Raw genomic sequence first — 13,218 nt, 5'->3', positions numbered from 1 at the left:
CTGGGAAGGACTTTGAACATCATCTGTCCTGCCCCTTTTCACAAATACGAAAGAGCTCAGTTCCTCATCTCTTAAACCCATCACTGAGACTGAGCAAGGTCATCGTGACAAGTTCCACGTGCTCAAATCAGGAGAACCTGGGGTCCAGCCCTGGCTCCAGCACTTAGTGGTAAAGAGACCGGGCCCACCATGGTGTCTCTCTCAGCCTCAGCTCCCTCCCTTCAGAGGAGAACCCAAACGTAAGCTGAAGGGTGGGGCCGTGGCCAGAAAAGTGGTAGGCCAACTTGTAGGGCAACTGTAGAAATGTGAAGTGAGCTAAAGACAGTGGTCTGTAGCCCACAGGACTACAGGACTCTCAGTTCTATCCAGGCACAACCCAGGAAACAGAAAGACTGGATATGTGAAAGTTCAGGAAAAATCCTAATGGAGATGTAAAAAAGGAAAGGACCAGAAGGGATATTCAGATCCTAACTCATCCATATCCTGAAAGAATTGGAGGGGGACAGGGTTTTAGATTGGTCCAGATAGCAATCAGAATTTTTAATAAGTTACAATGATATGTTTTCTCTAATCTGTAATGAGAAAAAGCAGCCCGACTGTCCCATGGAAGAAGCTTTGAGGGCTTGCTCAAAAATGAGAGCATTTGACTTTTTCCTTAATGGAGGAGCAGAGGAGAGAGGGTTTTCTTCTGCTGACATACAGAGGCTTGTGTGTGCCTGGGATCCAGAAGGGAACACCTTAACCAAGAATGACCTGGAACTACATAACCCCTTCCTGCACTCAGCTACGGGAAAGAAGAGCTATAACTAGCTATCGTTATCATCACCTTCCTTATGTTATTACAAAAACGTTCAGTCTACCATTGTCTTGGGAATTAGCAAGGACCTGGGAGGGCTTCCTGTTCCCTTCAGAGGGTTTGTGTGGCATTGGAAGCTCTCCAGTCAAACCTGGTTCCAGGATACCCATGTCCCTAGGGCCATAGATGGCCCTCAAATCAATGCTGCTGCTCCAGTTCCAAGCCCAGCAATAATGAGAATAAGAGATAACAGTTATGGAGCACTTCAAGATTTATAAAGCACCTTACACACATTTGCTTCTTTATTTCTTCCAACAACCCTGTGAGGTTGGTGTTACAGTTATTAGCATACCTGTTTTATGGATGAGGAAACAGTTTCAAAGAAGTGAAGTGATTTGTTCACAGTCACACAACTAGTCAGTATCAGAGGCAGGATTCTAACCCAGGCCTCCCGTGACTCCAAGCATAATATTCTTTCTTTCTTTCTTTCTTTCTTTCTTTCTTTCTTTCTTTCTTTCTTTCTTTCTTTCTTTCTTTCTTTCTTTCTTTTCTTTCTTTCTTTCTTTCTTTCTTTCTTTCTTTCTTCCTTTCTTCCTTTCTTCCTTTCTTCCTTTCTTCCTTTCTTTTTTTCCTTCCTTCCTTCTTCCTTTCTTTCTTCCTCTGGGATAAACAGCTTTTGGGGAAAGAATAATGCCTGAGAATGACTGAGGTGAAAAGAGCTCACCTAGAGACAAGCTTCCAAAATAGCACTCATATTATTATGAATGGACTGCAAAGTCTACTGGGAAATGTAGTTCCCATACCCCTGGGGGCCCCCTGTTATCAGAAGACTACCATTCCCAGACTAGCATTAATGGTAATGCTGCATGCCCTTCTTCCCCTTCTCCCACCCAAATTACAAAAGGCATTATTTAAAAACCACATTTTCCAGATCCTAAGATGACTTTCAGTATTTAGCTCAAAAGACAGACATCTTCAGAAAGGAGTGCTCCCCAGGGATTTCGTCTGGGAGGAAGAGAAATGGACATCTTCAGGTCAATAAGGATCCTTTTCCTCACCTTCACCGTATAATTTGGACACAACAGAGCAGCCAAGGCTTGATGGGAGCTGGAATGATGGGATCTGGGGGGAGGAGGGCCCAGGATTCAGTCAGAGCCCCTGCTAGAAGAATGCTTGCCATGCTCCTGCTGCTGCTGAGCTTTCTTCGTCATCTTCATCTTCTTGTCAGTGGCTACACTTCACTCCATTCCCCCTGGGGCCACAGGATTTATAAAGGAACCCCTAGACCAGAGGGCTGGTAGGGACCTGGGGATGCTGTAGCCTGAGTATTCTTAGGCTGCTGCCCTAGGGTAAAAACCTTAGGGGAAGATTGAGCTGGATGCCCTCGAACCCCCTGGCGGGGTAGGAAAGGTACCTGAAGATAATCCAAGATTGGTTTGTGTCAGGTAAATAGAGTCACTACCCTAGATGGTAAGGGTGGGGTACAGGGCCCGTAGGAGGCCCACCCCTGGCTTCACTGCTCTGGGGTCCATATACTCTGCTGTATGGTGGCCTTGTTCCCTCTGCAGGAGCCCCTCTGAGTACACTACGCCATACTTCACCTTCATAGGGCATCTTCACAGCATGACATCCATAGGTGTCTGTGCCAAGAGGGGCGTGGTACAATGGAAAAAGCTTTGCATTTGGAACCAGAGACTCTTAGGTAGAATCCTGGATGTATGACTTACCAATTGGTGAATTCTCCTCGGAAAATTCAACTAGCCTCATCTGTGCTGTGTTGTCTTTATTTTTAAAAACTTTTCCCAGTGACATTTTAATCTGGTTTGGGCAGCATTGGAGAAGTTTCGCTTCACAGCAGCTGACACCTTTGCTGTGCTCTGGTTGTTTCCTAAGGGCCTTTCCAGCTCTATAGTCTGTAAGCCTGCGAGGTCGCGATTTTCAGTTGTATTTTAGGGGTCTTCAAAGGTTTCTGAGGAATAGAAAGTAGGGGGTAACAACAAACAGTAAATGAGTTATGCTGTAGAGAATATGCAAGCATTATTCTGTCTGGGTAGATTGTAAATAACATCCATGGCTTTTTTTCTGAAACAGTACAAGTGGTTCTGACAGCTCCCTCTCAGATGGGCTTCCTGTTCATTTACTGGATATGGCAGAAAAGGTAAGAGAAGGGGATGGAGCTTTGAACCCAAGAAAGCAAGCCACTCTGATAGTATCACTCGCTGTTGTAGACTGGAGCCTAGGACTGTGAAGGTGATCTTTTGGAATTGGTTTTCTTTCATATTCTTAAGGCGTACTTACAACAGAGGACATTATAATCCCCTTATTTATGAACATAGGAGTTTGTTTTGCCATTTATTTTTAAATATTCAGGAGGCCAGCAAGAGTCGATATTTGAATCCATCATCACCTGTCACAATGGGAATACAGACTTAGTGAACACCAAACAAAGTGGACACTTCCAGCCTTAGCATTTCCATCCTTTCATTCATTGAGAAATAAGTGAACTTTGGAAGAGAGGCAGGTTTGGGAAGAATATTCAGAGTTTCACCTGAAACCTCCTAAATTGTAAACACCCATGCTACATCCAGGTGGGAATGTCCAGCAGGCAGTTAGGGACAGAGTCTTAGTGAGAAAAACCAGGTGGATAGATGGAAGGGTGAGTCATCTGGCCAGAGACAAGAGAAGAGGCCTGATAGCAGAGCTTTGGAGAACATCTACATCTGGTGCAGAGGGGAGAGGAATGGAGAATGGAGAACAGTCAAGTAGGAGGGGTGCCAGGAAAGAACAATGTCTTAGAGAGAGGGGGGATCAAACGGGCTCATGCTCCAAGGACGAGAAGAACTCAGCAAAGACCGCGGGATCCTTGCCCCCAAACCCAGGCCACTGGCAACTTCACTGAGACCCCATCCTCCCAAATAATCTTGTATGGGCTCATGGAGACATTTTTAGGGAAAGTAAATTCTGTTTTGTGATATAAGCCATGAAAAAATGACACATTTCTGAATGTAAAGAATCTTCACTCTTTCCATCTATATTTTTAAATGCTTGGTTTTAGCCTTTTCAAGTAGTTATGCTTTTTCATAGACTTGCCTTAAATTTTCTTACATATTGAAGAAAAAATCTTAATACTATACTCAGCATTTAGGCAAGATTTAGCAAGAGAGATGTCCAAAACAGTAGAATCCCCTCATGTCTTTGGCTGTGTCTGTAATACAAGACATTCTAAAGTAACATTTATCATACTTTCCTAAAAGAAAGGGTTAGGCCTGAGAGGAAGAGGGAAAAGTCTGAAGAAGACTTTAGACTTGAAAAATATTTATTTGTTAATATTTTCATTTGAACTAAAATTTTTGTAATACGTTTCCCCACATGGAGAATGAAATTTAGGAACAACAGAATAGTTTTATCGTTCATGTACTAAGGATACTTAGTATTACAGCATTAGATGTTTCAGGTATTCCTTTAAAGGCATCACTGTAAAGCCCAATCAGATCACAGAAGGTCAGAAAAGAGCAGAAAAAGACGCTCCATGGCCTCCTGTTCCAACCTGTCCTGAACAAGCATCCCCTTTCCCACACAGCTGGCCCATCACAGTCCAGGACGGTATGCATCATGCGTAGGTATTTTGCTATGTCAGCCTGCATCTGCCTTCTGGGGCCAAGCAGAACCTGATTCTGCTTGAGCTTTGTAAGCAATAAAGCATCAGACAAAAAGAATGTGGCAATTATTATCTCTGTTATAAGAACCACAAATAACACATATACACAAACTGATAATGCAGGCCTGCATATCAAGCTTTAGGAAAAACTTCCTACAAACCAGGACTTTCCAAAAGTGGAATGAGCGTTTTGACTCTGCCTAGAATGCCCACCTTCCCTCATGGCTGCCCTACAAGGTGCAGATAAAACCCCACTTTATACAAGAAGCCTTTCCCAGTCCCCCTAATGTTAGCACCTTCCCTCTGGTGATTATCTCCAACTTACAGTCTAGACCACAGGTGGGGAATCTGTGGCCTCGAGGCCACACGTGGCCTTCTAGGTCCTCAAGTACGGCCCTTTGACTTGTGAAGTTTGGATTTGATCAAAGGTCTGCACTTGAGGACCTAGAGGGCCACATATGGCCTCGAGGCCACAGGCTCCCCAGCCCTGGGCTGGATCTGACCTGCATATCATTGTTTGCGTGTTTTCCTTGTTAGACCTTGCTTCCTCTCCTCAGAACTTAGCACGGGGCCTGGCTAGTTGACTGACTGGACAGCTTTGGGAGTAGTATGTTTCACCTCCCTGGATGTCATCAAATAAATGCTAAAGGACCATTTGTTAGTTATGTTTTAGAGGGGATTTTTATTCAGGTGTGGGTTGGATTGGATATCTTTCAAGGCCCCCTTTCAGTTCTAAAATACTGTGATTCTATTTCTCTAGCTGTTGGTTGATAAGAAATTCGACAAATTTAAATTTAAGGAGCATTTATCAGGGGCAACTTGGTGGCACAGTGGATAGAGTACCGACCCTGGAGTCAGGAGGACCTGAGTTCAAATTTGGCCTCAGACACATAACACACTCACTAGCTATGTGACTCTGGGCAAGTCACTTAATCCCGATTGCCTCACCAAAAAAAAAAAAAGCAGCAGCAGCATTTGTTAAGCCTCCATTATGCAGCAGGCACTGTGCAGAGCAATGGGAACACCAAAACAAACCGAAACATTCCTTGGCCTCATGGCATTTGCATTCTACCCCAATGGGTGCGATGGCCCTAGTAATGCCTGATGTGATGATTGTCCAACATGTCTCTCATCTATCACCCCAGTTTGTTCTTCCAACCTCTCGTTGAGCAAAATAAGTGAAGAAGTTTGATTTCCATCTAACAGACTGTGAAACAGACATGGACTGGCTCAGTAGATGCTTCTTCACACGTATATGTTCCCACTAGAACCTTGATAGAGTCTGTAAACTTTTCCATCCTTGATCCTCACTGTGCCCTGTAGCAAGTAAATGCCTACCTCCTGCTCCTTTGATCCCTATAGTTGAGAGCTGCCATTGGCATTGGTGAAAGTCATTTTCTCCATCTTCCCCTCCTGGCATTCTCAGCCCAATCCATCTTAGCCATCTATCTTCCCACTGCGTTTCCCTTCCATCGTGCCATGTGGAATCCTTGTTGTGCTGTTCTGTCTGTCAGTCAGCTTGCATTTACTAAAAACCTGGAATGTCCCATCTTCCTCAGTCTCTTCCTCTCACACTCCTTGAATTTCCTGTTCATACCTGAAGCCTCACTCTCTTGAAGGTGCTGCAGCCCTGGCCACCCTCTTCGGTGCTGACTGCTGTTCCCTTCATGTCTACAGTACCCAGGGCAAGGAGGGGAAACTGGCAAACTCCTTGCTTCTAGATCCTCCCCTGCCATCACCTCTGAACACGCTTTCTTTGACGTTCACACCGTCTGATTGTGTCACTTTGTCCCGATCTTTATTGCTCTGATCTGTGGACCTTGAAGCTACTCTTCTTCACTCCTCAATACCTGGCTCATAGTTTTACTCTTTGCCCCAACTCCATTAACCAATTCTACCTTGCCTCCCTCTTGGTGACTTCAGTGATGAACCTTCTGAGACCCTGGCTTCTAAGTTCATCAACCTTCCTGACTCCCATAATTATCTGCCATCTTCCATCTTTAACCACAGGAGTGAGCGTACTTTAAATTTCTCTACCTCCCGAAACTGTTCCATCTCCAGCATCTTAGATGGTGAAAATCTCCTCTGTGGTCACAATCCCATGTCCTCTCATCTCTCCCTCTGCCTGTTTTTTGTCCTCACCATGACCTCCAAACCATATACTTGCTGTTCTCCTAAACCATCTCCTCTGTTCTGGTCTCCCTTTTCTCCCATCATAGTCTTGACTCTAAAATGAACCATTCCAACAAGGCCCCTGAGGGATGCACAGCAAGCCTTCTAATTTTCTCTGATTAACTATCATAGTCTTCAAAGAGACTATTCCAAACCTCTTCCTCCTCACACCCTCAGCTCTTGTGCCTCTCATCTCATTTCTTGTCTGAGACTGAGACCATCTATCATGAGTTCTGTCATTTCCCCCTTCTCACATCTCAGAACCCCTTTACATCTTCCGTGTAGTCTCCTCAGAATCATAGAATTTAAGAAAAAAAAAGAATTTAAGAGTGGGAAGGGACTTCAGAAGCTGTCTCATCCAACCTGTACCAGGCAGAGCATCCCCTTCACAACACCCTCAGAAAGCTGTCTTCCAGCCTTTGTGAGAAGTGTTTGAGTGAGAGGAGTTCTGTTCTGTTCTGGGGTCACTGTTAGGAAACTTGTTTCCTTCTGTAACACCAGTGAATGGAGCTATAGAGAGAACTCAATCCTTTCTGGTCCTTCCTCCCCACTGCATCTTAACCGTGGCCTCACCTGCATCTAACTTGCTCCCTATGCTGACATCAAGCCTAAAATGTCCTTGTCATGACCTCTACCATCATTCTGAGCCCTGGTCTCTGAGGCCAACAGAAGATGCTGTAGCTCCTCCTCTGTGTGACAGCCCTTCAGGTATTGACTCAGCTGTCATGTGTGTCCCTGCTGAGGCTTCTGTTTTCCAAGCTAGGGGTCCCTAGTTCTGTCACCTCATCCTCCTGTGTCATGAGGGTAGAGAACAATGGGACTACTACTTCCCTAGGCCTGGACACCATGCCTCTAGAAACACAGGCTCAAATTGTGTTCGTTTTTTAAATACTACATCAAACCATTGACTCATATTGAGGTTTCAGTCCACTGAGATGAATTATCTAGCCATGCTGCTACCATCTTGTACTAGTGGTATTGAGTTTTTGAAGCCGAGTGTCAGACTTTACATATGTACCTGCTGTGGGTAAAATTGTTGGTGTTACAACAAATCAGAACCAGAAATACAGCCCCAAAACCAAGATCATAACCCAAACCCAATGCCATAAATTGAGGAAGCGGGGGCAGCTAGGTGGCACAGTGGATAGAGCACTGACCTTGGAGTCAGGAGGACCTGAATTCAAATCCAGCCTCAGACACTTGACACTTAACTAGCTGTGTGACCCTGGGCAAGTCACTTAACCTCATCATCTAGCAAAAACAAAAACAAAACACAAATTTAGGAACCAATGAGGATTTGTTGAGTTCCCCAGCAAGGGAACCCCATCCACAGGGCAGAGACTCCCCAAAGGAACAAAAGAACAAAGTTTATATAGGTGTTAGTTTAGACAAGAGGTAAATTGGGGTATGGGTTACCTTAAGTTTGGACAAGACTTGTTGCTGGGAGCTGTAGGAATAGGGGATGTGTTTTCCCATGACTGGACAGGCCCATTGCTGGGCTACTAGCAGAAAAGACTCTTCTTCAGGTTAGCTATCTCTTGTAACCCCACCTTAACAGATAGGACTGTTCTTGTTTCAGCAGTAAGGAAGGTCACAGGGGATGTAGGGCTGCCATACACACCAGGGTCAGGGGCGAGAGAGAGGAACTGTGAACAAAATGGAGTTGCTTTAGCATTCTCTGCTCTCCACACCACTGAACTGAATCTTAATAGATTTGGTTGCCCTCCTGGATCATTGCCTTGTCATGGTGGAGGAGCTTGCATAGTTCAGTGAAACTAGGAGCTAGGCAGGGTTATCCAGGATGGATAGGTCAAAGTGAAGAGTTCTGACAAAAGGTGATCCACTGGAGAAGGGAAAGGTAAACCACTCGAGTATCTTTGCCAAGAAAACCCCATGGACAGCACTAAGATGATAAAAGAGATGACATCAGAAGATGAGCCCTCAGGTCAGAAGGTGTCCAGCACGCCGCTGCACAAGAGCAGAAGACAACTGCAAGCACCTCCAGTACTAATGAGGTGGCTGGGCCAAAGCTGAAGGGAAGCTCGGCTGCAGAGGCTTCTTGAGAGGAGAGGAGAATCTGAGACTGTGAAGATCAATACTACAGGGCAGCTAGGTGATGCAGTGGATACAGCACTGGCCCTGAAGTCTGGAGGGCCGCAGTTGGGATTCAGCCTCAGACACTTACTAACTGTGTGACCCTGGACAAGTCACTTAACCCTATTGGCTCCCCCCGCCCCCTAAAAAATGGTCAGTACTGCAAAGGAACCTGGAATATAAGATCTGTGAACCAAGGTAAGGTGGCTGTGGTCAAATAGGATATGGAAAGATTAAATATCAGTATCTTGGGTGTCAGTGAACCTAAATGGATGAGAATGATCATTACATATACTACTGTGGGCAAGAATCCCTTAGAAGAAATGGAGTAGCCCTCATCGTCAATAAAAGGATGAGAAAAGCAGTACCTCAGTCTCAAAAATGACAGAATGCTATGTGTTCAAATCTAAGACAAATCATTCTACATCACAATAATACAGATCTATGCTCCAACCACTGATGCCAAAGAGGCCAACATTGATCAGTTCTGTGAAGATCTACAATATCTAGAAATAACACCCAAAAAAAGATGTCACATTCGTCATAGGGGATTGGAATGCTGAAGTAGGAAATCAAAAGAGAGTGGAAAAATAGGCAAATTTGGCCTTGGAGTACAAAATGAAGCAGGGCAGAGACCAATAGCATTTTGTCAAAATAACTTGCTGGTCATAGCAAACACTCTTTTTCAACAACCCAAAAGGCGACTCTACACATGGACATCACCAGAGGGCCAATATCAAAATCAGATTGATTATATGCTTTTCAGCCAAAGATGGAGAAGTCTGTACAGTCAGTTAAAACAAGACCTGGAGCTGACTGTGGCTCAGCTCATGAGCTTCTTATTGCAAAATTCAAACTGAAATTGAAGAAAGTTCAGAAAACCATGAGACCAAGGAATGATCTAAATAACATCCTTTGTAATTATGAAGTGGAAGTAAAGAATAGATTTAAGGGATTAGATCTAGTAGAGTACCTAAAGAACTATGGACTGAGGTTCACAGTATTGCACAGGATGCAGCAACAAAGAGTCCCAAAGAAAAAGAAGAGCAAGAAAGCAAAATGATAGTCTAATGAGGCTTTACAAATAGCTGAGGAAAGAAAAAGGGAAAGGAGAAAGGGAAAGATATCCCCAACTGAATGCAGAATTCCAGAGAATAGCAACGGGAGATAAGGTTTTCTTATATGAGCAATGCAAAGAAATAGAAGAAAACAATAAAAGAGAAAGACAAGATCTCTTCAAGAAAATTAGAGATATCAGGAGAATGTTTCATGCAAAAATGGGTATGATAAAAGACAGAAATGGTAAGGACTTAAGAAAAGCAGAAGAGATTGAAGTGGCAAGAATACATAAAAAGAACTATACAAGAAAGATCTTAACATCATGGGTGGTGTGGTCACTGATCTAGAGCCAGACATCCTGGAGAACAAAGTCAAGTGGATCTTAGAAAGCACTGCTAACAATAAGGCTAGTGGAGGTGATGAGCTATTAAAGTGCTGAACTCAGTATACCAGCAAATTTGGAAAACTCAACAGTGGTCACTGGATTGGAAAAGATCAGTTTATGTTCCAATTCTGAAGAAGGACAATGCCAAGGAATGTTCAAATTGCTGAATAATGAGCAACTAGGTGGTACAGTAGATAGAGCTCTGGCCTTGGAGTCAGGAGGACCTGAGTTCAAATCTGGCCTCTGACACTTACTAGCTGTGTGACCTTAGGCAAGTCACTTAACCCTGATTGCCTCACCAAAAAGCAAAACAAGAACAAAAACAAATTGCTGAACAACTACACTCATTTTACATGCCAACAAGGTTATGCTTAAAATTCTGCAAGCTAGACTTCAGCAACATGTGAACTGAGAATTACCAGAAGAGAAGGCTAGTTTTCAAAGAAGCAAAGGAACTAGAGACCAAATTGCCAGAATTCACTGGATTATGGAGAAAGCAAGGAAGTTCCAGAAAAACATCCACTTCTGCTTCGTTGACTACACTAAAGCCTTCGACTGTGCGGATCACAACAAAATGTATCAATTCCTCAAAGAGATGAGAATACCAGATCATCTTACTTGTCTGCTAAGGAACCTGTATTCGGGTCAAGAAACACCAGTTAAACCAAATATGGAACAACTGATTGGTTTAAGATTGGAAAAGGAGTGTAACAAGGCTGTGTACATAAATAAGGTATATGAATATACCTTCTTTATTTAACTTACATTCAAAGTACATCATGTGAAATGCCAGGCTGGATGAATCAAAAGCCAGAATTAAGGTTGCAAGGAGAAATATTAACATTCTTGGACATGCAGATGATACCACTCTGATGTCAGAAAGTAAAAAGGAATTTGATGAAAAAGGAGAGTGTAAAAGCTGGCTTGAAACTTAATGTCAAAATATTGAAGATCTTGGCAACTGGTCCCATCACTTCCTGGCAAAGAAGGGGAGAAGAAACGGAAGCAATGTCAGATTTTATATTCTTGGGCTCAAAAATCATTGCACATGGCAATTGCAGCTGTGAAATTAAAAGACACTTGCTCCTTGGAAGGAAAGCTATGACAAATCTGAACAGCATACTAAAAGACAGAGATATCACCTTGCCAACAAAGGTCTTTATAGTCAAAACTGTGGCTTCTCCAGTATCTATATATGGCTGTGAGAGTAGGACTCTAAGGAAAACTGAGCACTTCGATGCTTTTGAGTTGTGGTGCTGGAGAAGACTTTTGAGAGTATCTTGGACAGCAAGGAAATCAAATCAGTCAATACTGAAAGAAAGCAACTTAGACTATTAATTGGAAGGTTGAATACTGAAGCTGAAATTTAAATCCTTTGGCCACATAATGAGAAGACAAGACTCACTGGAAAAGACCCTGATGTTGGGAAAGATTTAAGGCAAAAGGAAAAGGGGATGGTAGAGGATGAGACAGATGGATAATGTCATGGAAATGACAAACATTAACTCAGACAGACTCTGAGAGAAAGAAAAGGATTAAAAGGGCCTAGCATGGTATGGCCCATGAGGTCACAAAGAGCTGGACATGACTGAATAACAACAAATTTAGCCAACATTCTAACCTGTCAAGATCTTTTGGGGTCTCAGCCCTGTAATTCACTGTTAGGAATCCACCCACAGTCAAACACAGATCTCTAGGGCACTCCACTAGAGACCTTTTCTAAACTGACATCAAACCAATAATGACTGGGCATGACTGCTGACTAGCTCTGAATCGACCAAACGGTATCATCGTCTAATCCACGTCTCTCAATATTCACAAGAAAAGCATCAGCAATTTTTTTCAAAATCTGTGTTAATATCTTGGTAAATTATATCTTCGGTCTTCCTCTGATCTGCTGATCTATCAGGAACAGGGAGGGAACCTGTGACAAAACTGGAAATTCCTGGCAGAGGAAACGCCCTCTTCCAACCCAAGCTGGAGGCTCCTCTGTAACTTTGTTTCTAAAAGTTGCCCACAGCATCGATGGGTTAAGTGACCTGCCCAGGGTCACCCAGCTAGTGTGTGTCAGAGGCAGGGCTTGAACACAGGTTTCCCTGGCTGCAAAGACAGCTCTGAATTCTAGCATTCACCAGACTTTGCTAGCATACCACACTAAGTCTAGTGACTCTCAGAAAAAAAAAAAGAAATGACTTTTAGTCTGACATGACTCATTGGCTTCACTGCCTCCTTTTCCAGAGATTCAGTAGCCATCCCTTTAGTACAACCTTGTAGAATTTTTTCCAGGAATTAAATTTTTGTTGTTTGGTCATTTTTCAATTGTATCTGACTCTTCATGACCCCATTTGGGATTTTCTTGGCAGAGATAATGGAGTGGCTTGCTATTTCCTTCTCCAGCTCATTTTATAGATGAGGAAACTGAGGCAAACAGGTTGAAGTGACTTGCCTAGGGTCAAGGCTGATAAGCATCTGAAGATGGATTTGAACTCAGGTCTTCCTGACTCCAGGCCTGGCACTCTGTCCACCTTGTCTATTAAATTAGACAAGAGCTAAAGATTTGTTTTGCTAAATTTACTGCAGCTCATCAGTATAGCCACACCATATTGTAGAGACCCAGAAACACTAGTCTTGTGTTTCGCATGCTATTAGGACAGTCTTACAGTACCAAGCTAACGTACTCTTTTAGCTATGCAGCTTATTTGCCTGCCCAGGCACAGATGTGGCCTTACACAGAGTTTATTTCTATATTAGAGGCAGCTAGATAGATGGAGTGTCAGAACTAGAGTCAGGAAGACTCATCTTCCTGACTTCAAATCTGGCCTCAGACACTAACTAGCTATGTGACCCTAGGCAAGTCACTTAACCCTGTTTGCCTCATTTTCCTCATCTGTAGAATGAGCTGGGAAAGGAAATGGCAAACCACTCCAGTATCCTTGCCACGAAAACCCCAAAATGGGGTCAAAAAGAGTCGGACAACAACTGAAATGACAGAACAACAACAACAACAATTATTTCTGTATTGTAACCTATAGTATCACTTGAAAGTGATCCCCA

The 13,218-nt window shown here is 43.4% G+C and overlaps 1 protein-coding gene across 3 annotated transcripts in view; it reads left to right on the top strand.

Moving 5' to 3' along the window:
• The window catches only part of AGBL2 (AGBL carboxypeptidase 2), a 71,870-nt gene that overhangs the window by 39,575 nt on the left and 19,077 nt on the right, over positions 1–13,218 (top strand). For all 3 annotated transcript variants that reach the window (XM_078148670.1, XM_078148671.1, XM_078148669.1), the window contains exon 14: positions 2,888–2,954. In XM_078148670.1, the coding sequence (XP_078004796.1) occupies positions 2,888–2,954 (67 nt within the window). The remainder of the gene's footprint in view (positions 1–2,887; positions 2,955–13,218) is intronic.

This window comes from Phascolarctos cinereus, unplaced genomic scaffold (assembly GCF_003287225.1).
Source record: "Phascolarctos cinereus isolate Bilbo 61053 unplaced genomic scaffold, phaCin_HiC Scaffold_9;HRSCAF=440, whole genome shotgun sequence".
Classification (NCBI taxonomy): domain Eukaryota; kingdom Metazoa; phylum Chordata; class Mammalia; order Diprotodontia; family Phascolarctidae; genus Phascolarctos; species Phascolarctos cinereus.
The sequence above is the reverse complement of the archived record's forward strand: the minus strand, read 5'-3'. Positions and strand labels throughout refer to the sequence as shown.